Source organism: Furipterus horrens, unplaced genomic scaffold (assembly GCF_987537825.1).
Source record: "Furipterus horrens unplaced genomic scaffold, mFurHor1.1.pri manual_scaffold_5, whole genome shotgun sequence".
Classification (NCBI taxonomy): Eukaryota; Metazoa; Chordata; class Mammalia; order Chiroptera; family Furipteridae; genus Furipterus; species Furipterus horrens.
Window position 1 is genome coordinate 163,143,621 of NW_028327175.1, and position 26,062 is coordinate 163,169,682.

A 26,062-nucleotide genomic window follows, 5' to 3' on the forward strand; every position below is an offset into this window, starting at 1 on the left:
CATTACAGAGGCAAAAGAAGAGCCCTTGGAGACAAACTCAGGGGGCTAGCTCTGGACAGGCTGTGGCTGCCCACTGCTCTCCTGGTTGAAATTCTCCTGGGAACATTTAAAGCTTAGAAGAAAGCAAGCGAAGACACTCATCTGAGGAAAAAAGGTCACGGGAGACATGGGCATGCTCAAGAGAGGGCATGCACTGGGTCCTTTGTCTTAGGCGTTTTTATCTGTGTTCTAAAGGTAGAAATTTTAGAAGAGATCCCAGGGGAGGGTCTCAACAGAAAATTCAACAGTTTTCCAGGTGTGCCTTTAGTATGCTGATAAATCAGAATGAGAGTATAGAGCAATCAGGGTCATTCTCTGGTCAGTTTCACCTTCAAAGAATGTCATCAGAAAGGGACTAGACCCAGGCAGGTCTGCCCTCTGCACAATCTGGAATGTGTAAACCATTTGCTCCTGTGTCCTTGGTTAAGCAAGATGTTTAAAATTTTTTAATATATTTTTTTGATAGAGGGGGAAGTATAGTAGGAAGGGAGAAAAACATCAATCAATTGTCTCTCACATTCCCCTGCTAGGGACCTGGCCCACACCCCAGGCATGTGCTGACCTGGAATTGAACCATGACTTTTTGGTTCACAGGCCAGCATTGAATCCAGTGAGCCACACCAGTCAGGGCAGGAAGATGAGATCTTGCGATTTATTAGCTAGTTGTAAATCGGTCAGCCATTTGTTTAGCTATCTGTCTCATTTCCCCATTCCACTTGCAAAGGAATTTTCTCAGCTTCTTACTAAATTGCCTCACAAGTTCACCTAGGAGCAGATGGTATATCTCTCTTCTCCCCAACCAGAGTGTGAGTAGCTTAAATGACCCTAGTCAGGGAGACAGACAACAGAGACGCAGTTAGTGCCATGAGTGCCAGCCAAACCCAAGCACAGGAATAAATAACAACAACAACAACAACAAAGAACTGAAGTCAGAAAAATCCAAGGTAGAGGTGAAGCTGACAAGGCAATGATCCCAAACCTCTCTATTTGCTCATTTTGATGCATCAGCATATTAAAGGACAAACCTGGAAAGCAGATGAATCCCCCTTCCCTGAGACCTCCCCTAAAACTCCTGCCTTTAGAAAACAGATTAAGAACTCTCAAGACAGGGACTTCTGGCCAAGATGGAGGCATATGTAGACACGCTCCACCTCCATCCACAACCATAAGAATTACATCTATCTCAAAACTAAAAACAAACAGAACTACCAGAAAATCTAACTGCCTGGAAGTCCAACGAACAAACATATAAAGATGTAATGCTCATCCAGACAGGAAAGAGAGCCGGAGCTGAGCCAGAGAGGAAGCAGTGTGATTATGGCACTGGTGGGGCAGCAGTAGCAAGGCAGTGGCTGTGGCCAGCCAGTGGAAAGTGTAGTCAACACATTATAAAAGACGGGAGGGACAACTGGGGAGCGATCCCAGCCCGAGACCAGACTGCAGCTCACGTGTCCAGAGCCAGGAAAATAAAGCCTCATTGTTTCTGACAGTGTAAACCAGTGGGGGTTGGAGCAGCGGAAGAAACTGCCAGTCTCTCAGCACAGTCCAGTTGTTAAGAGGGCCCCCAAGCGTCCACAGACCTACTTACCCTGGGAACAACAACCAAGGCAACAGCTAGAGAGATGCCAGTACCGTACAGGAAGCAGGAGAAGTGCCTGGAAATTGGTGAGTGCTGAGCAAGCACCATTGGTCCCTCTCAGGTCCCTCCCCCATATACAGTACCACAATGTGCTGAAATGGGTCGCCCACACTGACAAATACCTAAGGCTCTGCCCCTTATAACATAACATTCATGACAGCTCTACCTAAGACACAAAGGCAAACACAGGAGCCTGTCAAGTTGAGGAGACAGAGAAGTATAGCCCAGAAGAGGGAACGGTTCATGGTTCCAATGGGAAAACTAATCTATGAGGAGATGGCCAACCTAACAGACACAGAATTCAAAACACTGGTGATAAAGATGCTCATAGTCTTGACAGACATTATTGAGTATGGCAAATGCATAAGGAAAGAAGTGAAGGCTACGCTAAGTGAAATGAAGGAAAATCCACACAAAACTAATGGTGAAGGGAAGGAAGCCGGGGTTCAAATCAATGATTTGTAACATAGGAAAGAAATAAACAGTCAACCAGTGTAGAATCAATAAATAAGAATTGAAAAAAATGTGGAGAGGCTTAGGAACCTCTCTTTAAAAGGGTCAATATCTGAATCACAGGGGTGCCAGGAGAACAGGAAGAGCAAGATATTGAAAATTTATGTGAAAAAATAATGAAGGAAAACTTCCCAAATTTGGCGAAGGAAATAGTCATACAAATCCAGGAAACACAGAGTCCCAAATAAGCTAGAGGCAGAGGACCACACCAAGACACATTATAATTAAAATGCCAAAGGTGAAAGATAAAGAGAGAATCTTAAAAGCAGCAAGAGAAAAACAGTCACCTACAAAGGGGTTCCTATAAGACTATCAGCTGATTTCTGAAAAGAAACTTTGCAGGCAAGAAGGGAGTGGCAAGAAGTGTTCAACATGATGAAAAGCAAGGATCTACAACCAAGATTACTCTATCCAGCAAAGCTATCATTTAGAATGGAAGGGCAGATAAAGTGCTTCCCAGACAAGGTAAATTAAAGGAGTTCATTGTCATCAAGCCATTATTATATGAAATGTTAAAAGGACTTATTTAAGAAAAAGATCAAAACTATAAACATTAAAATGACAACAAACTCACAGTCATCAACTAAAACTAAGAAAAACAAAAACATACTAAGCAAACAACCCATACAGGAACAGAATCATAGGTTTGGGGGTAATTTGGAGGGTTATCAGCTGGGAGGGGGACGAGGAAGAAATGGGGAAATGGTGTAGGGATTAAGAAGCATAATTGGTAGGAACAAATTAGACAGGCAGATGTTAAGAACAGTATAGGAAAGGGTGAAACCAAAGATCTTACGTGCACAACCCATGGACATGAACTAAGGGAGGTGGGATTACTGGAGGGAAGGGGTGAGCAATGGGAAAAAAATTGGGGACAACTATAACATAATCAATAAAATATACTAAAAAACAAAAAACAAAAAACTTGGGTCTCTCTGTCTCAGGGATCTTTTACTTTCTTTCTCCTATACCCCTGCCTTGGCTTACTTATGTCACCCTAACTTTACTTCTCAGTGAGTCTAGGCAGCCCAGCCTAGGCTCATTTCTGTTACTGTGATTTCCTTTCCTAATTTCACGTCTAAACTGAGGCTGTCCTCTGTTTCACTGTCCCGAGCTTTAATAAACATACCAAAAAAAAAAAAAAAAAATCACCTGGATTCGTCTGTTGAACTCTTTACTGTGCAAAGTCAAGAACCCACATATCTCAGAGTGTGCCAAGGCAGACCTGCCTCAGCCCGGTCCCTTCCCGATGACAAGCTGACCATGGGAAGTACATCTCAGCAGATAAACTTCTTCTAGGGTCCATAGCTGGCCATATCATAAGAGAATGCAAAATAAAATCATATTTGATAAGGACCTACTATCCAGAATATATAACACTACAACTCAACATAAAAATAACAAAATTTAAAAATGTGCAAGAGCCCTGGCTGGTGTAGCTCAGTAGATTGAGTGCTGCTGGCCTGTGAACCAAAGAATCGCCACTTCCATTCCCAGTCAGGGCACGTGCCTGGGTTGCGGGCAAGGTCCCCATTTGGGGGCGTGCAAGAGGCAACCACACATTGATGTTTCTCTCTCCCTCTATCTCCCTCCTTTCCCCTCTCTCTAAAAATAAAATCTTTCGAAGAAAAAACACAAACTTTATAAATGAAAAACTTAAAAGCAATTACATCTATCTTAGCCTATTATCCTTCTACCCATGTACTTTGCCTTTGCCTCAAATCACAATTATACATAAGTATCTAAGTGAAAAGCTGTGTCTTACACCACCTTGTATGCTTCTTACAAAAAATAAATGTGCATTGAATATTTGGTATTTACTATTCTTCCCCTCAATTTTTAGTACAATCATTCACCAAATTTACATTAAATATCTGCTTTGTGCCAGGAAGTGCAGCACAAATAAGAGTTCTTATCTTCAGCAGAATTTATAACCTAACATTTACAATTTCCTTGTTACCCAGTTTTTGGTTAGAACCCCCACTAGATTACATACTTCCTTCCTTTGTATTTTCCTTGACTACTTACTGTAATGTTCAACATACTCAATAAGCAATTGCTCAGTACTAGGGATAAATCAATGGGTTTTGAAATCACCTTGCTGTACCACTAATGAGGTCCTAACTTCACCAAACAGCTGGCATTCAATTCTGCCAAGGAGATGCTTTAAGACTGATTCGCTCATCAACTGAGCACCTGTTATGTGTGAAGCTTCACTTCATGAATTGTAATTAAATTGCAACTAATTTTAGAGTCTTTCATAAACACTTTTTAAAAATCAGGGCCCAATAAAAATATTTAGGGAGCTTTAGTAGACATAAAAGTAAGCTGTGTGTTTTAGGCATATAGCATGTGTTTTAGGCATATAGTACCTAATCCGTTTTATAAAAGTTGTTACAGGCAATACTAATCTACAGTAGTCCCTCTCTATATCATAGTTCACTTATCGCCACCTCACTGTATCATGGGATTTTAAAAAATATTATATTTAATTATTTATCGCGGATTTTTCGCTACATCGTGGGATTTTGCAGTACTGTATATGTAGGTTGTTAAAGTTACGTAGGTTTAAGAGTGTAGAATATGTTTAATAACGAAAATAGTGTTTATAAAAGTGTGGAAAAGGTTAATAAGGGAGTGGGAAAGGTTAATAAGGGACTGGGAATGGTTTATAAGTGTGTGGGAAGGGTTTATAAAGCCTTAAAATATATATAAATACTAAAATAAATGTAAGGTTCCTACTTCGTGGATTTTCACCTATCGCAGGGGGGTCTAGAAAGTAATACCCGTGATAAGTGAGGGAACACTGTATTTTCTATGTGTAAAGTTTAATGTTTATGAGTATAGAATACCAATTTATATAAAATAAGATGTAAATTACTCTAGGTTAAAAGAGCTGATTTTTTTTTTAAGTAATAGTTTTGAAATACCAATTATAAATATCTGATGGACCTGGTAGGACTTTGGCAGGCAAAATTATTAGCGAACTTTTAAAAAATTCAGTATTATTACACAGAATTAGAGATTGTTGTGATTTTTATTTAATTTGGTAACCTGATTAGAATAACAGCAGTGAGTGAGAAAATTAAGCTTTACAAATACTGCATTAATACTACATCGTTATGATATGGCTTTACATTGATTGTATATAGAGAAAAAAAATAACATTGGAATTAAGGCAATAACCACATGTGCAGACCAAGCACAACCCTGACACAGTCTTTAATAAGAAGCTCTTTTGGTTAAATGATGGTTGATATTGCTGCATGCTGGTCAGTCACTGCTTTGAAGGAGAAGCTTTGAATAGTTTCATTTATTTAAGAAAAATTCCCTCTTACTGGCCCACAATAGCTAGAAGAAGCCTTCGGTAATCCCCACTCGTGTCACTTGCAATCATTGTGTCCAGGGTCTTCTGATACATCTGACAGAACATCTGTTTTATTTGTACAAGATCAATCTGCATGTAAGAAATGATATTTTTGATGTTAGAAAAAAGCTGTCAAAGAAAACTGATATTTATTAGAATTATTCTTTGATAGTGAAAAGATTCTAATATAATCAAAGCAGAGGGAAAATAATACCAAGTGACTGACATTTTATAGCTAGTATTCATATTAGTGCTAGCATCATCTAATAAAGGTCTGATTCACTTTTCTGTAAAAACACTGGATAAGAGTGGTACTAGTGTCATCTATTATAACTACTAGTCATTTAAAAACCATCTACTAAGATGGCTATTGTCAAAACACAGAAAATAACAAGTGTTGGCAAGGATGTGGAGAAGTTGGAATCCTGTGGATTGCTGGTAGGACTGTAAAATGGTGCAGCCACTATAGAAAATGGTATGGTGATTTCTTAAAAAAATAAAATAAAATAGAATTACCATATGATACAGCAATTCCACTTCTGGGTATATACACAAAAGTAAAAGCAGGGACTCAAATATTTGTACACCCATGTTCAAAGCACCATTGTTCAGAATAGCCAAAAGATGGAAGCAACCCAAATATCCATTGACAGATGAATGAATAAACAAAAAGGTGGGAGATATGTACAACAGAATATTATTCAGTATTAAAAAGGAAGGAAATTCTGACACAAGATACAAATGGATGAACCTTGAAGACATTACCCTAAGTGGAAAAACCAGTTACAACAAGGAAAATAGTGTGAGAGATACCTAGAATAGTCAAATACATAGGAACAGAAAGTAGAATCATAGTTGCCAAGAGCTGGGGAGAGAGAATTGTGAATTATTGCTTAATGAGTATGGATTTACAGGTGAAAAAGTTCTGGTGCTGATGGCTGCACAATAACGTAAATGTACACAATGCTACTGAACTGTACTCAACAATGGTTAAAATGTTAAGTTTTCTGTTATGTAGATTTTATTGCAATTTTTAAAAAAGATCCTGCATTAAAAATTTAGGTCTAACTATAAAATAGGGCAACTAACCGTCTTAAAGTTTCTTCTCATTTAAAATATGGTTTCACTTGAAAATTAAACCATGTCTGTGATATCATCAAGGATATTCAAGTTGCAGGCAAATAGAATTTCAAGTGCCTTGCAACTGGATGTCTTCCCAATAAGACAGTCTTACAGATTTAGAGACTTGTTTGTGGGTTATGTTACATAAATTAACACGTGTTTTCTGTTTTCAAAGGACATAAGCCTATGATCGCATTACCTGAGTGATTGTCTGTATGCATAAGCCTCACTTAATCCTCTCTGCAGCGCTGCCTCCTGAGACTCAACGGTTTGGCTGAACTAAATGGCTGGGTTGGTGAAGAATGGGGTGGTCTGTGGGCTTCACTTTAAAAGTGGTTTCTCTTTTCTATCCTAATGGCTTGGACAGAAAAGGCCCAGAGGTCTGAGAGGGGGAAAACCTAAACTATTTACCTCAGCCCAAACTAAGTATAATGGGCAAAAGGGTTTTGGACAGGTGAGAGGTGCCTAGCACACCTTCTTACAAAGAAGCCTTTTTTTTTTTTCCCCCTAATATGGAACATTGAAAAATTAATCCCTGCCTTTTGTCATCTAGTAGTTATGGATTGAATGATGTCTTTTAACCCTTTTTGCCAAATCTGTTGCCCCCAGAACACAACAAGGACACCAGCCTGTTAAACCAAGCACGCCGTTGACTGGAGACAGCCAACTGACCTGGAGTCTGCACGATCCTTCCCCATGTGGGAAGGCCACCCTCCCCTCCACACTCCCACTCTTATTAGGGTTTTCTGGACCCAAGGGTAGGTAGGACGACGACTATGTCCAGCTTGAAGCAGCTAGAAGAGCTTGAGACCTTCGCCCATTGTCCTTTACAAGATTACAAAGAGTCCTAATATTTGAGAGGGGGGGATAGTTAATTTTTACGAACCAGGGGTATGGACTTGGGGGGTATTGCTGGGGGAGGGGGGTGCTGGGTGGAGGGGAGCAAGGGGGAGAAAATTGGAACTGTTGTAACAATATAATCAATAATAAAAAAAAATTAAACAAAACAAAACAAAAAATTTAGGTCTAAGAATACACACAAAATTTTTTATAACTTATTCTGGTTACCTTTTTAAAGTATATTTTGATTATGCTGTTACAGTTGTCCCAATTTTTCTCCCTTTGCCCTCTTCCATCCCATACCCTGCTTCCCTCCAGCAACCGCCCCCTTAGTTCATGTCCATGGTTTGTGCATGTAAGTTCTTTGGCTTCTCCATTTCCTTTACAATTCTCAACATCCCCGCGTCTATTTTGTTCCTACCAATTATGTTTCTTAATCCCTGTATCTTTTCCCCCATTTCTCCCCCTTTCCTCCTCCCCTCTGATAACCCCCCTTATGATCTCTGTACCTATGACTGTTCCTGTGTTGGTTGTTTGCTTAGTTTGTTTAGATTCAGTTTTTGATAGTTTTGAATTTGTTGCCTTTTTAACATTCATGGTTTTGATCTTCTTTTTCTTAAATAAGTCCCTTTAACATTTCATGTAATAATGGCTTGATGATGTACTTCTTTAGCTTTACCTTGTCTGGGAAGCACTTTATCTGCTCTTCCATTCTAAATGATAGGTTCGCTGGATAGAGGAATCTAGGTTGTAGGTTCTTGCTTTTCATCACTTTGAATACTGCTTGACTGCAGTTTCTTTTGAGTAATCAGCTGATAGTCTTATGGGAACTCTTTTGTAGGTAACTCTCTTCTCTTACTACTTTTATGATTCTCTCTTTATTTTTATTTATTTATTTATTTCGTAAAAAGGGTTCAATGTTCATTTCCAAGGCAGGGCATGGTCACCTAAAATTTGGTGATAACATCAGGATAAAGGACCCCCAGCTTCCCAATGCACTGATCCCTGGCAAAGATCTCAGCACATCACCCGGGAAAGAAAGCAGTGCCTTCTGAGGCTTTGATCACATACCCCTCCTTCTCACTGGGAGGCACAACAAGCAGCTGCATGGTTCTGTCCAGTGGCCCGTGGATGATCTCAAACCCAGGATTCTTGTTGTAATAAACAACACAAAGATGCCTGTAGTTTCTTGCACCTACAGCTCTGCTAGAATCTTTTACTACAATGTCAGAGATTTCAAACAGTTTCAGAGGAAGGGGCATCTTCCAATTCACTGCTATGGTCTTTAGTAGGCCAGGAAGAAGGATAGTGCATGCCACCTGAAACTCAGCTATTTTAGAATTACTTATATGAACTGCCTTTTTTGCAGAGATATCCAAATCAAGCTTATCAGCAATATCTTCCTTGGAGCACAAAGCAAAGGTAAGTGTCTCAGTGAAGCCAGTGGTTGCCATGTCATATTTTAGAAGTTTTGTGGGCTTATTAAGGGAAAATTAATTAGATATGGCACATGTTTTTAGGAGTCATCTGAATGTTATAGCCATAGGCAATAGCTGCATCTTCTACAATATCACATGCATGGATAATATCAGCTCTGGTCGGAGAGATTTCAATCTCAATCTGATTCCCAAAGCTTGGCAAGATTTTCCAGAGTTTCTCTGATTCCAACTTTTTTGTTAATTAGGTCAGCTCTCAACATCTTGTTTTGGTAAGCCAGTTCTGGAAAGGTATATATTTTTCCATTAGGAAAAACTATCTCAGCTGCTTCAACTGTAAATTGATTCTCACAATATTCACTGAGCATGGTGACAATAATATCAAGAACTATTTTTGCCTTAGTAAAATCAGTTCCTGTGCATTCGATAAATACATTTCTAGTATTTACTGTTATTTTGGAATGATTTCCATTGATGATCAAAGGCATTGACAGGACAACACCATTGCTAACGTAGATAACTGGGTACAGGGGTTTATTTCAATCATATGTAAGTAATGTTTAAGGTGGTTGTCAGTCTTGTATATGTTCATCAGTTCACAGGCTGTATACTCCTTTGTCTTATTTAGAGGTTTGAATTTGGTATCTAAAGGTCGCTTTGCAGTATAAGTAAGTGGGCCTGACAAAGTGTCCAAATCATGGGTACCAATAGCAACCAACACTCTTCCTGCAAATGTTCTGATGTAACTTCTCTTCAAGTTCAACGAAGCAATCTTCAGTAAACTATATTTCGGAGAACTGCTACTACAGGGCAAGGGCATATTTCAGCAGCCTCTTCTGTGATGATCAATTTCTTGATTTCTCCATTAGGCATTACCCATTTATATACTGAAGCTTTTATACTTTCTTTAAAGACCTGAAGTCCTTGAACAAATCACTCGAGACACAGGAGATCATATATTGGAAGGGACATCGATTTTGTGAAGAACAACATCAGATGCCTCCTCTGCCTTTTCATTACCTTGTTCCTTACTTATAATGTCCTTCTCAGAAGTAATTTCATCAAATTCCAGACCAAATTCAAAACATAGTTCGTCAAATTCTTCAGCAGCCATCTGGATAAATATTTATTCTTTAAATCCTTGGTTGTCAGTTCATTTCCTGGCAGTTCTGGTTGTTTTTTGTTTTGAGATTAGTTGTGATCCTTCCTATGGTTGTGCAAGGAGGAAAAGCATGTCTACCTATGCCTCCGTCTTGGACGGAAGTCTCCTTCATTTTCTTAATTGCCTTATACCAATCATATGTAGGTCTGGCCCAGTGCTTTGAAAGTCAGATTCCGCTTCATGCTGACAGTTGGCATGTTGAGCGAGTCCACTGCCTCTATCTTGAACCTCTGACATTTTAATTATGATGTGTCTTGGTGTGATACTCTTTGGGTCCAACTTGTTTGGGACTTTCTGTGCTTCCTGGACTTGTATGTCTACTTCCTTCACCAAATTCAGGAAGTTTTCTTTCATTATTTTTTCAAGTAAGTTTTCAATTTCTTGCTCTTCCTCTTCTCCTTCTGGCATCCCAATGATTCAGATGTTGGCACATTTGGAGATGTCCCAGAGGTTCCTAAGCCTCTCCTTATTTTTTTGCATTCACGTTTCTTCTTTCTGTTTTGTTGGATGTTTATTTCTTCATTTTGTTCCAAATCATTTATTTGAATCCCAGCTTCCTTCCCTTCACTGGTGGTTCCCTGTATATTTTTATTTCATTTTGTGTAAGAATTTCTTCAGTTCTTTTTTGGTCATACTCCATAAGTTGTCTGAGCATCCTTATCACTAGTGTTTTGAACTCTGCATCTGATAGGTTGGCTATCTCTGTTTCATTTAACTCTTTTCCTGCGGTTTTATTCTGTTCTTTCATCTGGGCCATATTTCTTTGTCTCCTCATTTGGCAGCCTCCCTGTGTTTGTTTCTGTGTATTAGGTACAGCTGTTTTGACTCCCTGTCTTAGGTAGAAAAGGCACCTGTAAATTGTGTGGGGTGGAGTCTTAGGTAATTACCAGGGCAGGGCAACCTGCTTTGTGGCTCTGTGTAGGGATAGGGAGGTGGGTAATTGGAGAGGGGACAATGCCACTGCCTGGCTTCTAGAGGTTTGACCGGCACATGCCCATTTCCAGTCACCTCACCCACTTATTTCCCGTATGTGACTGGCACCTTTCTAGCTGCTGCCCTGGTGGTAAAATACAGAGTGGATGGGTTTGAATACATTCTAAGTCTGTGTGGACCCTTTAAGCAGTGAAAATCCAGCAATTTCTTCCACTCTCCCAACCTCCGCTGGCATTCACACCCAGAGGTAACAGGGATTTATCTTCCTGGTGCTGGAACCCTGGGATATGAGGACTGGCCTGTGGTTGGGATCACTCATTTTGAAGGTATCCCTCCCAATTTTTACCCAAAAATACGAATGTAGGACCATCCTTTCTGCCACCACCTCTCCATCCATATCTGCCCCTCCTATCCATCTGGATAAATGTGACTTCTTTAAATCCCTCATTGTCGGACTTCCATACAGCTCGATTTTCTGACAGTTCTGGATGTTATTAATTTTAAGATCTGGTTGTAATTCTTTCTACAGTTGCACAAGGAGGCAAAGCATGTCTACCTACGCCTCCATCTTGACCAGAAGTTCTCTGTTGTCTTTTTAAAAACAATTTGCCTTCTTTAGTATAATTTAGTCATATATGTTTTCTTTCAATTAAAAAAAAAAAATTCCCAACAGGGAGGGGGAGTGGGGAGAGGGAGGGAGATGATATAGGAATTGGGGATCATGGTAGGAGGGAATGGAATAGACGGAGAGAGGCTGGGAGGAACTGTAAGCACAACTAATGGACATAATCTAAAAGGGGGGGACAACTGGAGGGAGGGGGCCACCGGGTGGAGGGGAGCAGAGGGAAGGGAAAGTGGCACAAATGTAATATTTTAATCAATAAAACACATTAAATCTGACAAAAAAAAAATCCAATAAATATTTAAAAATCAAAGAAAGGAAAACATTTGGAGCTCTATTTAGGTAAAGTAACAAAGATAAAATTTTAAAAAATAGTTCTGTGATTAACAAGGTATACTATATTTCAGGAAATCTGCATATCTAATAGGATTAATCTCTGTAGGTATTTCATATAGTTCTTTACATAAGCAAAATGAAAACCAAAAAACTTCTCCAACTTGCCATAAACAAGTATTCTCTACAGACCTTCTCAGGTAGGAAAAATCTCTTGGCAATGATGTTTCACTGAGGTACATTCAGTACAGTGGTCTGTTTCACTAAAGCAAGCCTCTCTCATGGCACAAGAAAAGTGAACACTGTGCTTTATACAAACTACCAGCAGTGACTAAGACAGCTTTTTCTTAACAACATCATTCCTGAGGGACTGACAACCAACTGAAGAACTTTTAAGAAATCAACATTCAAAATTAATGAAGACCAGACAAAGAGAAAGTCTCACCTCACTTCGAGTCACCACGATCCTGATCAGGGTGGAGTCATCTGTGCCAGCTCCTTTCATAGAATAGTAGAGCCTCTCAGCAAAGAAGGCAGGGCGGTTCAGAGCACACTGCACTGCAAGTTAGAGATGCTTCAGACATGGAATCATGACTTGACAATGGTGTCCATGCTCCAGCTTCACTGATCACCTCTAACCTCCTTTGATCATTTTCTACATAATCATCTTAGAAATCTGAGGTAAGTAGAAAATGGTCTCCCCCTTGATTTTTCTCAGCATTCATATTTCTTTTTAGATGTACCAGACAGGCTACTTTCAATTCTAGAAGATTCCCTCTGGCCCCCCAAAACCCATTTTCTCTCCACAGATGCAATAGCTTATTTACATTTTTCCCCTTACAGTGAGAAGATATATAGCAACTGTGCCCAAGCAGTATCTTTTTAAAAGCAGTAATGAATTCCGAATTCTAGAAGTCAAACATATTACTTGCCCAGGGAAGAATATGAGATACACACCAATATAAAAAGAAAACACAGATTTGAGCAAAAATTTAAGATTAAGAAATCTGACACATTTTCTCTTAAGAAAATTAACTTAGCAAAGTTTTTTCCTGCCAATAGTAGAGGTATACTGCTTGTTGTTAACTTAGCTATAATTACTAGAATATCAATATTTATAAGAAATTCTATTGCTAATACCAATGTGTTACTAACACTCTCTTCAGTCCTATCTTCTCCATGAGGATAAAATTTCTACTGCATTAGATGTCTGAATGTCAGGACACTAGAAATTTGATTTTTTATTTCAAAAGAGAAAAGTACTTGGGCTGAGTACTTGCAGTGTTATAGGGCGGGGGCGGGGTGGGGCTGAGAGGCTCAAAATGATATTCTGTATGGTGGTACTCATAGCTGCTTAGCGCTTTCCCATTCATCTTAATGCAAATGCTACAATCTACCATATATTCTTGCATAATCCTCAGGAATGACATATAGAATACAGATCAAATAATTCCAAAACGACCCTAATTGATCACGCCACCAACCATTCATAGGGAATTGCATATAAAAACAGAATTAGTTCAGCCTCTACTTAAGCAGATTCCAGGCCGGCTATATTAATTACCATGACTTAATAGGAACAACTATTCAAAGCCTCACTCATTTATAAACAAAACAAAGCAAAACACAAAAATATCTTACAGATGGCCTTCAAACCACTTTCAACATTTCCGGAAAACTCACGGCCAACGCTGCTTAACAAATCTCGATTAGCCATCTGCAAACAAATAGTATAGGGGTTAAAATTTTTTCACACCTTAAACAGAAGCCAGATCTTCAAAATAAAAACTCATACCCTGGAATAGGCCTCCATGGTAGCTCTCAGCTGAGGAAAGCTTCTTGTGGCAAGAATCATGTTAAAGCAAGACTCATCTGTCCCCAGTCTCCCTTCACCAGCTTGATAGAGACGCTGAGCATCTTCCTGAGCCAACTGGTGGTTAACATTCTGGTTCTCATCACGATTTCCCTGCAAAAGAAGGCAGGAATTGGAAGGAAGCAGTACAAGATCAATTAAAAATTTTCTTTCCCACCCAGTCACTTACAGATATAAAGGGACAATTTATTAAATATTAAAGCATAAAGTTTATCATGCATAGCTTTCATTTCCAAAGAAACTACACTAGTGTAACTAGTACTTTATTGCACTACAACTTTGGAATTATAATATATAATCATGGCTTAATGAGGTTATGTTAAAATGAGAGGTTTTCAGAGCTTTAAGAGCTGAACTGAACCAGAAAAGGTTTCCCTAAAAAATTATATACAGACATATATGATTTATACACACACATCCCACACATAAACAAAGAGGAATATCTCTACTAGGAGATATAAACTACCACTTAAAGAAAGAAATTATTATTCTCCTTAGCTGGGATTTAAGATCAATATGCATTATATTTAATTCCACTTTGTATTCATTACTGCAACAAAAAGGTATGGAGCACTTGCTTTGTGTCAGGCTACATTAGAGTTCTCCAAAGAAAGAGAACCAATAGGCTGTCTACGTGGAAAGCACAAGGTCTCTGACCTCAAGGAATCAAGGTCAAGGAAGGGAATGTGTAATATGGAGGTTTCATGAACTTCATTTCCTTTATCCAAGTGTAATATTATTATAATAAGTATTTACTATGAATGTATAGATAAAAATGTTGTATGAGCTTTTTTAGAAGAAGGTATAAGTAACTGAAGTTCTGCCAGACTGCTGATCTGTATACCAAACTCTCCCCTGGAATAGGAGGGAAGGAAGGAGAGGGAGAGAGGAAGCTCTGAGCCTGAATAAGAGTAAAGCTTAGATGGGCAGTTGGTTTCTCTCAAAAACAGAAACAAATCCAAACAAAGGAAAGGCTGTCCTCTAGACTCTCGGTGTCTTCCTGAGAAACAAAATGGAGAGGTGTCCTGGAAGGTGAGAAACTGTCTTCTGAAGAACGCTGGGCACAAGGAATATGTAGAAGTGTATTCTGAGTGGATGACTGAATGTAGCACAGGAACAGGTGTTCAGAAAAAACTTTCTACATTATTGCCTTTAGATTCAAATACATATACAGACCCATTTTCCTAGGAAGCCATTCTTCCGAGTCCTTGCAAGAGATCCCTTTACATTATAAAATGGGTGAGCCTTGAACCCTGAATAGAGATACTCAGCACCTCATATTAAGTCTTAATCATTTTCTGGTATTAAATCTGTTCCTGTTAAGTTTTCTTCTCTTTTTAAAAAACTTTTATTTAAAGAGAGAGGGAAGGAGGGATAAAGAGAGGGATAGAAACATCAACGTGAGAGAGAAACATCAATTGGTTGCCTCTCATAAACGCCCTGACTGGGACTGAATCTACTACCCAGGCATGCACCCTGACTGGGAATCGAAATGGTGACCTTTTGCTTTGTGGAACTATACCTAACTAACCAAGCCACAGACCGATAAAGGTTCTTCTCCTTTTTAAATGCTAACCTACTCCCCTATTCTGTTACTTTGTTATAGGTAAATTCAATTCCCTCCCACCCATTTGCATTCTTTCTCATTTCCATATCCACTCCCTACAGCTCACTACCTTTTCCCACGCTACCTCCCCTTGCTCTGAAGAGCCTCTTCTCTATTTTAGATTGCTCAAGACTGTCCAAGCTTGTGCACTTAGCAGGACAGCCAACAGCCAGTCACTCCTGATATGAACCAGTGTGCTAAGTCTTTTGCATCATCTCTTTCAAATAAACCCTCATCATCTCATTTTAAGTGTGTTTATAATATCACTCCAAATACCCTATATGGAGAATTTTTTTCTTTTTTTTTAACATCGATTTTTTTGTTGTTGCACTTTATTTATGCAGTCATTGGTTGATTCTTCTATGTGTCCTGACAGGGGATCAAACCCGCAACCTTGGTGTATTGGGCCAATGCTCCAACCAGCTGAGCAACCCAGTCACAGCTAGAGAATTTTGTCTCACCTCTCCAACACATCTTGGGAATCACAATAAGGAGGTACCCTTCACAATATTTTTGTGACTCCTGAAACACTTTTCTGCATTTCTGGCTCCCCTCACACATTTCTTACCCATACAGCACTTCCATGGCAGTCCTGCACACCTTTAGTTGATGGTACAACTTAACTGGCAGTACAATGCTAAGCTTAAAGGCACAGATTCATCCCTGTCCTAAAACACAGTTTCAAGCTGATTTCTGATTCCATACAACCTTAAAGAGGTTAATTTCTGATTCCTTCAAATGCTAAATCTACAGAAATAAATCTCAATAGTGACTACAAAAAACTTTGTCCACTGGGTTCGGTGTTTTCCCTCCTAAAGGTGGCAAGATTCCAAGGGGGCTAAAATTAAAAGGAATAAAGAACACTCACTGGTAACAGGTAGTAAAGAATGTTTCCTTTCTTCACACAAACATTCACACTATACTCACCTGGCACATGGATACAAGTAAACGTTCAAAATGCCCTGACGTATCTGACCGAATATCCTTTTCAAGGTCTCGTCCAAATTCTGACTGATAACATCTGACAATTTCTTGGATTTCCTGATTGGTTCTTGTGCATAAAATTTCAATCAATACACGTTCCTGAGTTCCTGCTCCCTATGTGAAATAAAGTAATAATTATACAAAAGAAAAACAAAATATCTGAAAAATATTTATTACATCAAATATTTTTTTGGCCTCCAGAACAGAAAAGCTCTACATATTCAGAGGTATAAAATAATGTATTGGTTTAGCTCTCACTATAAATTTGGAACTGCCACAATTTGTGGGATTTTTAAAAAACAGGATAAAATATTCAAAGTAAATGACATAGAGTACTGTACCTTCATTGCATTTCGTAAACTCCAGGCATCATAATATGTAGTTGGCATGAACAGAGCAAGGATCAATTCTTCCACATTGCCACTTAACTCTGATTTCAGATCTTTAATTAAATCCTGTTTAATTACAAGTACAAAGTAAGTATATGTGCTCTCCAAATTTTGTTACTTCAATTTTTAAAGGAAAATGTGGAAAATGGAATTGAATTGCTTTGTGAAAACCTAATTTAAAATCTGAATATTATATATTAAGAAATAAGTAAATATATACATTTAAAATTTGTTACATTCAAGCAGATGTACTTTATTCATTCTATCAATAAGCACTTAAATAAATTCTTACTCTATTTCCACCACTGTATCAGGTACAAAGACAATACATGAAACAAAGAAAATTTCAAATGAAAACAATGAGAAATAGTTATTAGTATAAGAAACTGTTCCTGTTCTATGAGGAAGTAGAAATCCTCATCATGGAAAAACAAGATAAACATCTAAAAAGAGATAATACAAGGCAGCTTGTACTCCAACACCAATGAGTAAGTTGCACAGAAATAAATAACAGAAAAAGTTGAAACAGAAAAAGTTAATGTGGGCTGCAGGATATAAAGCATGCTTTAAAGTCTAGATCTTGAAGAGTATATAAAAATAAGCAGGCAAAGAGGAAGAAGAAAGGTATTCCAGGCAAGTGGGAAAAGCAAACATGGAACAGAAAAATGGTTCTTAGCCTTGGCTACACATTAAAATTACTTGTGGAATTTTTCTTAAAAACAAAAGCAAAAAAAATTGAACAACAACTGAAACAGTGATGTTGAGGAAGAATACTCAGAGATTCTGTATTTTTTTTTTTTCTTTTTAAAATGTTTTATAGGAGTTCATTTGAGCCAAACTGATGACACATGCTGGAGAGCAAAGTCTCAAATGCTCCTCTGCACGTCTTAAGTTCTAAAGGAAGTTATGATCAGCTAAGGTTGAGCATCATTAGAACAGAGGCAAGAACAAGCACAGCTTGTTCAATGGAACAATAAGACAACCAGTTTTGTTAGTGAGGAATGTTTTCACAGATTAGTAAATCAACATTGTAACTATATGCTTGGATTATTACCTTGAATACCAGGCTAAAGAATGTGAATTAAGAGTGTGCATGCTGGAGGAACCATTGGAAACTTTTATGCAAGAAAATGGCATTGATGTGTCAACAACAGTCAGTGGGGACTAGGATGACAAAGAGGCTATGAGGACATTTAGGCTACTGGAATATTTAGGAAAGAAGTAATAAAGGTTTGGACTTCAGCGGTGGCAATGGAAGTGGCTGAAAAAGGGGAAGAAATTGAGAAGTACAAATTAAGAAGTTACAAAATAATCATGGGATATAAAGTATAGCACAGGGAATATAACAGTCAATAATATATATTTTTCTAATTTATTTTTTAAGTATATTTTATTGATTATATTGTTACAATAGTTCCAATTTAAGTCAATAATATTATAAAAACTATGTAGGGTGTCAGGTGGGTACTAGATTGAACAGGGTGATCACTTCATAAGTTACATAAATGTCTAATCACTACATGGTACCCCTGAAATTAATATAATATTGTATGTCAACTATAACTGAAAAATTTAAAAAGTATTTCAAAAAATTAAAAAGGTAGAAGACACATTTTTAAAGAGCCCCTTTACAGATTACATCAATAAGACACAGTCAATAACCAGTTGCTAGAACAAAGCTATGACTGGCATTTATTAGGCACTGAATAAATATTTAATGACTGATAAAGAACAGAAATTGCAGAAGACCATGGAAGCCTAAAAGAATAGTATTTTTATTAATTAATAGGAATTTAAGAGAAAAGTTGGCTAGGGAATTAGGAAAATAGGCTGTGAATTTAGTTTTAATTCTAAAGTGATATATGAGAAAATTCAGAATGGCATATGTTGCACAGACTATCTATGAACTAAAGAAATTCATAATATGAAATCTATTTTCCTGAGAGAAGTGAGTCTGACATTATGCCCTAAGGAAATCTAGATTTTGTGTTTAATCAGCCTTAAGAATAAAGATGTGGGACTTCCAGCCAAGATGGAAACCTAGACAGACACACTGCATCTCCCTCCACAACTAAGAAGGAATACAACTACCTCAAAACTAGAGACAACCATAAGTTCCAGAAAATCGAGCTGCATGGAAGTCCAACAAACAAAGATATAAAGAAGAAATACTCAACCAGACAGGTAGGAGGGGCGGAGTCAGGGCAGAGAGGAGGCGGTGTGGTGGCAGCAGCAGAGGCAGGCCAGCGGAAAGCACAGTCACACGTTTTAGAAAGTTGGTAGGGACACCTGGGGAGTGCTCCCAGCACTAGGCCAGACTGCACAGCTCATGGTCTCAGTGCCGGGGAAAATAAAGCCTCATTGCTTCTGACTGTGCAAACCAGTGGGGTTGGGGTGGAGGAAGAAATTGCCAGTCTCTCAGCTGAGTCCGCTTGTTTAAAGGGTGCCCACGGTTCTAAAACATCCGCAGACCCACCCACTCTTGGAACTATGGCCAGGGAAACAGCTAGAGAGGCACCAGTCCCATATGGAAGTGGGAGAAGTGCCTGGAAAAGGGATGAGTGCTGAGCAAGCAGCATTGTTCCCTCTGATCCCTCCCCCACATATAGTGCCACAACGTGGTAAAATGGGTTGCCCATACTGACAAATACTTAGGGCTCCGCCCTTTACAACATAACAGGTGCGACATCTCTACCTAAGATACAGAGGCAAACAAACACGAGAGCCTGTCAAGATGAGGAGGCAGAGAAATATGGCCCTAAAGAGGGAACGGATCAAGGTTCCAGTAGGAGAACTAAGTGACGAGGAGATAGCCAGCCTAACAGATGCAGAGTTCAAAACACTGGTAATAAAGATGTTCACAGATTTGACAGATATGCTTAAGTACGGCAAATGCATAAGGAAAGAAGTGAAGGTTATGCTAACTGAAACAAAGGAAAATCCACACAAAACTAATGGTGAAGGGAAGGAAATTAGGGTTCAAATCAATGATTTGGAACATAAGGAAGAAAAAAACAGTGAACCAGTACAGAATGAGGAAACAAAAATTGAAAAAATTGAGGAGAGGCTTAGGAACCTCTTGGATAACTTTAAACGTGCCAACATCTGAACCATGGGGCTGCCCGAAAGAGAAGGGGAAGAGCAGGAGAAGAGGAAGAGCAAGAAATTGAAAGCTTATGTGAGAAAATAATGAAGGAAAATTCCCCAAATTTGGCGAAAGAAATAGACATACAAGTCTAGAAAGCACAGAGAGTCCCAAAGAAGGTAGACCCAAAGAGGACTACACCAAGACACATAATGATAAAAATGCCACAGGTGAAAGATAAAGAGAGAATCTTAAAAGCAGCAATAGAAAAGCAGAGAGTAACCTACAAAGGGGTGCCTTTAAGACTCTCAAGTGACTTCTCAAAAGAAACTTTGCAGGCAAGAAGGGGCAGGCAAGTATTCAAGGTGATGAAAAGCAAGGACTTACAACCAAGATTACTCCATCCAGCAACACTATGATCTAGAATCAAAGGGCAGATGAAGTGCTTCCCAGACAAGGTTAAACTAAAGGAGCTCATCATCAGCAAGCCATTATTATATGAAATGTCAGAGGGACTTACTTAAGAAAAAGAAGATCAAAACTATGAGCATTAAAATGACAACAAACTCACAACTATCAACAACTGAATCTAAAAAATAAAAACAAAACCCAAGTAAGCAAACCAAAACAGGAACAGAATAATAGGTATGGGGATCATTTGGAGGGTTACCAACTGGTAGGGAGAGGAGGGAAGAAATGGGGAAATGGTACAGGGATTAAGCAGCATAATTAGTTGGTACAAAATAGGGGGAAGTTAAGAATAATATAGGAAAGGATGAAGCCAAAGAACTTATATGCATGACCCATGGACATGAACTAAAAGGGGTGGGATTGCTGGAGGGAAGTGGGGTACTGGGAAGAGGGGAGCAAAGGGGAAAAATATTGAGACTACTGTAACAACATAATCAATAAAATATACTTAAAAAAAAGAAAGAGAGAGACTGAAGATGTGGATCTGGGCTGTGCAGAGAAGGAAAGGCTGATAGAATAGGCAAAGTGGGACCAACAGATGCACCTCCACTCCCATCCTGAGAAAAGTAAACTGGATCCAGAGGAAATAAGACATTTTTAGGATTCCAAGGTAAATGGCAAATGAATACTACCCAGTAGTCCCTTTATAGCTGAGAAGCGACAGCACTTTTTAGCCATAGAATCTTTTTAGTTTTAGTCACAGGTCATCCATTTAGCAAATATTTATTAAGTGGATACTTGTTATTGTTCCTGTACTTGGTGCTAAAATTACAGTACAAAGGTAAGTATGAATAACATGGTTTGCCTGAGGGGAGCTCAGAGTTTTGGTGGGTGGACAGTGAGATTAGTTATCATAGAGGTTTTACAAAGTGCTATGGGACCACAGCAGAAGCAGCAGCTAAATTCTGCCCAGAGCAATGAGAGAAACGTCACAGAATAGTCAATCTAAGCCAAATCCTACAGAAATTGTTTGCTGTGCAGAAAAGAAAGAAAGGTGTTCTAGGCCAAGAGAACAACATATACCAAGCACAGATGTACAAAAGATCAGGGTGTGTGCAGAGAATGGTAAGAAGTTCCATATAATCATAAACACAGGGTATGTTTACAGGGAGGGAGAGGAGTGAAAGATGATGCCAAGGACCAAGAATAAGCAGAGCTATTAAGAAGTCCTTGAATCCCTCTGTAAGGAGAAGGCTGTGAACCAAGCTACTGATCATTACGGTGGTCATAATCTACTTACTTTGTACTGAACACCTATCACACACCAGACATAGTATAAAGTATGACTACAAGATCAAGGACTACTCTAGAATTAGAAAGGGTTTTAAGAGAAAAAGTAACGAATACACCACTCCTGGGGTCTCTGGAATGTAACTGTCTCTATTTTGTTCCATCAGTACTGATAAAACAACAGTATCCAACCTGATGTGAATGCAAGGTCTACAGGCCACTGTTCATGCTCACTCAAGGAAAAAAAATACCTTTCCATACATGGTCTTAAATGCTGCTTTAATTTTTTGTCTTTGATCGTTGGAACGGTTGGCCACGACATCCACAATTGCTTGTTCATCTGTCCCTGAAAGAACCACACATGTTTAAGTAAGGATAAAGCCTGTGTTGGGTGCTCCTTGAAAACATCTCTTAGATGCTTACAAGGTACCTGGTGTCATATTAAATTGAGGTATGTGCACACAGGCTAACAAATAAAGTTGGTTTATGATATAAAGTTTATTTTTATTTTAATCATTTAAGCTTATTATAAATCAGACAAAGTTCTATTTTCCTTACCAAAACCCTTCATTGCTTTACGAAGAATTTCTGCATCTCTCATAGCATCGAAGTTGGCAGCCGGCCGAATTGTTCCCTGAGTTCCCTGAGTCATCGCGGCAGGCTGAGAACAAGAGGCAGAAATCCAAATCAGTTATTGTGGCAATTATTTCATAGTATATACATATACAAAATTATTATGCTGTACACCTCAACTAATACAGTGTTATATGTCAATTATATCTCAATAACACTGGGGAAAAAAAGAATATGAATAAATGTTCACTGTTTTTAATTTAAAAAAATACAAATTAAAAATAAAAATCCAAGGAGCTTTTGAAATCTTGCTTCCTGGCTTATGTCCTTACGTTTGGCTCACATAAACTCATAAAATTTCAAAAAATAAAAACAAAAATCCAAGTCAGGATTCTTGGCTGACAAGAAAACTCAAGACTTCCATAGTCAAAACTCTTAGGCAAAGAGGCCGGCATTTGGGTTTTAGGACAAGGACATGAGCATTTTGTTATCAGGGCTCATTCTGAAACAGTCATGAAAAACCTATCTCCTGCCTGCCAATATAGTCAGACATCAAACTTTTAGGAGACTACTTAAGCTTGTGAAATTACGTCACAAAATCTTCCTAGTAGGCCTTGAACCCCAGTTAGTATTCCTTGGTCTTCCTTGGGATATAGGATGTGCTTGAGGCAAGGAGAGTGGAAGATGATACCAAGGGTCAAGAATAATCAGAGGCTATATAATGTCCTTGAATCCCACTTTAAGAAGATTCAGAACCTGCAAATTCCACTTGGAAATTCCTGCTTGGTAGATAGAATAGGAGGGAAAAGAGCAATGATTCCAGGATAGTGTGAAATGAGTGGTGGTGTTTGATTTAAAGACAATAATATAATGGCTTTAGTAAAGTAGAACATGAGTTGCCCAATGAGGTTTTCAATAAGCAATATAATTTTGTTACTATCTCTTCACTTCCCCTATGAGCCCTGATTATTAGACATGAAATAAAACACTGTATATTAACAAAAGCATAAAAGGCAGCAGTTCTCTAGCCTGCCAGTTCTCTGTCTCTCGTCGAAAGTGGACTTTCTTTTTCTCTTTCTTTCTTTTTGGTGCTCAGGCTAGATGTTTATTATCCGAGAGCAGACCTTCACTTTTTGCTTTAATAAACCTTGACACTGTAGCTTAAACTTCTAACAACAAAAAGGGCACAAAATGACAGTGATGATTAGAGATTCCTCTTGATAGATTTTACAAGGAAATAAACCAGAAAGCAAAATAGAGACTTTTTTTTTTATAAAGATTTTATTTATTTATTTTTAGAGAGACAGTAAGGGAGAGAAACATGGATGTGTGAGAGAAACAATGATCAGTTGCCTCTGGCACACTCCCAACTGGGACCTAGCCTGCAACCCAGGCACGTGCTCTGACCAGGAACTGAACCAGTGACCTTTTGGTTGGCAGGACAGCACTCAATCCACTGAGCCACTCTAGACTGGGCAAGACTATATTTTTTTAATCGAAATATCTGAGGATATTTTTTTTAATTACTACATGACAAATACCACAGTAATTATTGTTTCAGGCAAGAATCATCAATGGATGTTAAAATGGTGGGTAAAAGTTTGATCAAAAGCAATTATCACCAATAACAGAATAAGTCAATAGCAAGTGCCTCCTGGTATGGTGCACTGGGGACACATCATTTCTGTGGCATTCCTGTCCAAATGGCATAATTTGATTTAATCATGAGAAAATATCAGACAAACCCAAATTAAGAAATAAGCTACATTCTTGACCCAAGGGTAGGTAGGACGACGACCATGCCCAGCTTGAAGCAGCTAGAGGAGCTCGAGACCTTTGCCCATTGCCTTTATAAGATTATAAAGGGTCTTAAGTCTGAGAGGGAGGGATTGTTATTTTTTATTGTTAAAATAATTAATAATTAATTATTTTTTAAAAAAGAAGAAGAATATATGAAAGGGTGAGACAGGAGAGCTTGTATATACAACCCATGGGCATGGACTTGTGGGGGGATTGTTGAGGGAGGGGGGGTGCTGGGCGGAGGGGAGCAAAGGGGAAAAAATTGGAACTACTGTAACAATATAATCAATAAACTATACCTAAAAATAAAAGAAATAAGCTACAAAATAACTGGCAGTACTACTTGAAAGTGTCAAGGTCATAAACAACAGAGAGTAAAGATTGTTTCACATTAAAAGAAACTTAAGAGACATGACAATAAATGCAATATTTCATCCTGGATTTGATCTTGAACCACACAAGGGCATTATAGGGGCAACTGGTGAAGTGTGAATAAGGTCTGCCGGTTGGATAATAGTAGTAGATAAATGTAATTTCCTGATTTTGGTCATTGTATTGTGTTTACATAAGAAATTAATATTTGAAGAATCTGAGCAAAGGGTATACAGGAATTCTACGTACATTTTTTTGCAACTTTTTTGTAATTCTGAAATTACCTCAAAATTAAAAGTAAAAAAATAAAAAATACAAAGCTAGGAAACAATTCAATAGCTTTCTTAAAATAATCAATCAGAGCTTAAGAGATGGAATAAAGTAAGATATCTTGCCATATTTTTTAAAATTCAATTTTAATAATATATTTTATTTAACCCAATATCTCTAAAATGTCATTTAAACATGCAATCAGCATCATTGTAAACTATAAAATGATTAAATTGCTTTTTAGGCAACTGAAGTTGTATTTAGATTTATATCACTGAATACAGCAATATACTAGCACCTGTAGGGGCAAAGTAAGTGAGAAAAAACGGACCAGACCCTCATTCAAGAAATATTTTTATGGTCAATAATTCCTCCCACTAACTTACACTCTTACACCAATATTTTCTTCTACCAACAGGCTTTATCGACCCATCTTTCACTAGTTTTTAAGCCAAGAATGTATGCAGAATACTAACAAAACACGTTTGCATAGAGGTTTTAAGGAAAAACTAAAGTTATTCTATTTGTAGGAATATCAAAGTATAAATTTTCACTGTAGCACTGTCACTAAAATCCTAAGTAGGGAAGAAGCCTTTGCATATAATATACTGGACTAGACAGTTAAGAGAAACTAACCCTCATCGAGTACTGTTTGATGATTCTCATTTTCTGTCATCCCATTCTTTCTAAAACAAACAAACAAAAACTACTCTATTTTGTCTCGGTAGAAAAAACTGGTTTTGTTTATTTTTCGTTGAAAGTCTAGTTTGAAGTGAATCTTCATCAAAAATACTATCATCCTGCTCTGGTTGGTGTGGCTCAATGGACTGAGTGCTGGCCTGTGAACCAAAAGGTCGCTGGTTCAATTCCCGGTCAGGGCACATGCCTGGGTTGTGGGCCGGGTCCCCAGTTGGGGACATGCAAGAGGCAACTGACTGTTTCTCTAGCACATAAATGTTTCTCTCCTGCTCCTTCTCCTTCCCTACCCCTCTTTCTAAAAATAAATAAATAAAGTCTTAAAAAAAAAAAAAAAAAGAAGAGTAATACTATCATCCTTCAGACACTATACTAACTTCAGTTAAATCAGGGTCCATGCTGTTAAGGTCAAAACTCTTAAGAATGAGATTTCTCAGCACAGCAAAGCCCAGACTATCTGCCACCAAAAGTTACAACCTTTGAAACCCATTTGAGTCCAATCTCCCTGCTGAAAAACTGTCAAAAATTAGAACTGGGTCAATCAAAAGAGGTTACATGACGCAACTTCCCAAGGAAGGAAAAAAAAAAAAAAAGGCAAACCAACAAAAGCCTCGGGCCAAATGGCCTGATAGGTGAATTTTACCAAACATTTTGAGAGGAACTAACACTGCTCCTTCTCAAACTATTTCAAAAAATTCAAGAGGAAG

General features: G+C 38.3%; 1 protein-coding gene and 1 pseudogene across 1 annotated transcript in view; both read right to left on the minus strand.

The window, feature by feature from the left end:
* Nucleotides 1-5,396: 5,396 nt before the first annotated feature.
* ANXA7 (annexin A7) overlaps nucleotides 5,397-26,062 on the minus strand; it is a 42,671-nt gene continuing 22,005 nt past the window's right edge. The window contains exons 7-14 of the mRNA XM_090278204.1: nucleotides 22,203-22,305; nucleotides 21,896-21,990; nucleotides 16,811-16,924; nucleotides 16,413-16,583; nucleotides 13,802-13,972; nucleotides 13,648-13,723; nucleotides 12,452-12,564; nucleotides 5,397-5,687 (exon numbers count right to left, since the gene is read on the minus strand). Of these exons, the coding sequence (XP_090134330.1) occupies nucleotides 5,526-5,687; nucleotides 12,452-12,564; nucleotides 13,648-13,723; nucleotides 13,802-13,972; nucleotides 16,413-16,583; nucleotides 16,811-16,924; nucleotides 21,896-21,990; nucleotides 22,203-22,305 (1,005 nt within the window). The 3' untranslated portion in view covers nucleotides 5,397-5,525. The remainder of the gene's footprint in view (nucleotides 5,688-12,451; nucleotides 12,565-13,647; nucleotides 13,724-13,801; nucleotides 13,973-16,412; nucleotides 16,584-16,810; nucleotides 16,925-21,895; nucleotides 21,991-22,202; nucleotides 22,306-26,062) is intronic.
* On the minus strand, nucleotides 8,028-10,315 carry LOC150010290 (phenylalanine--tRNA ligase beta subunit-like; annotated as a pseudogene).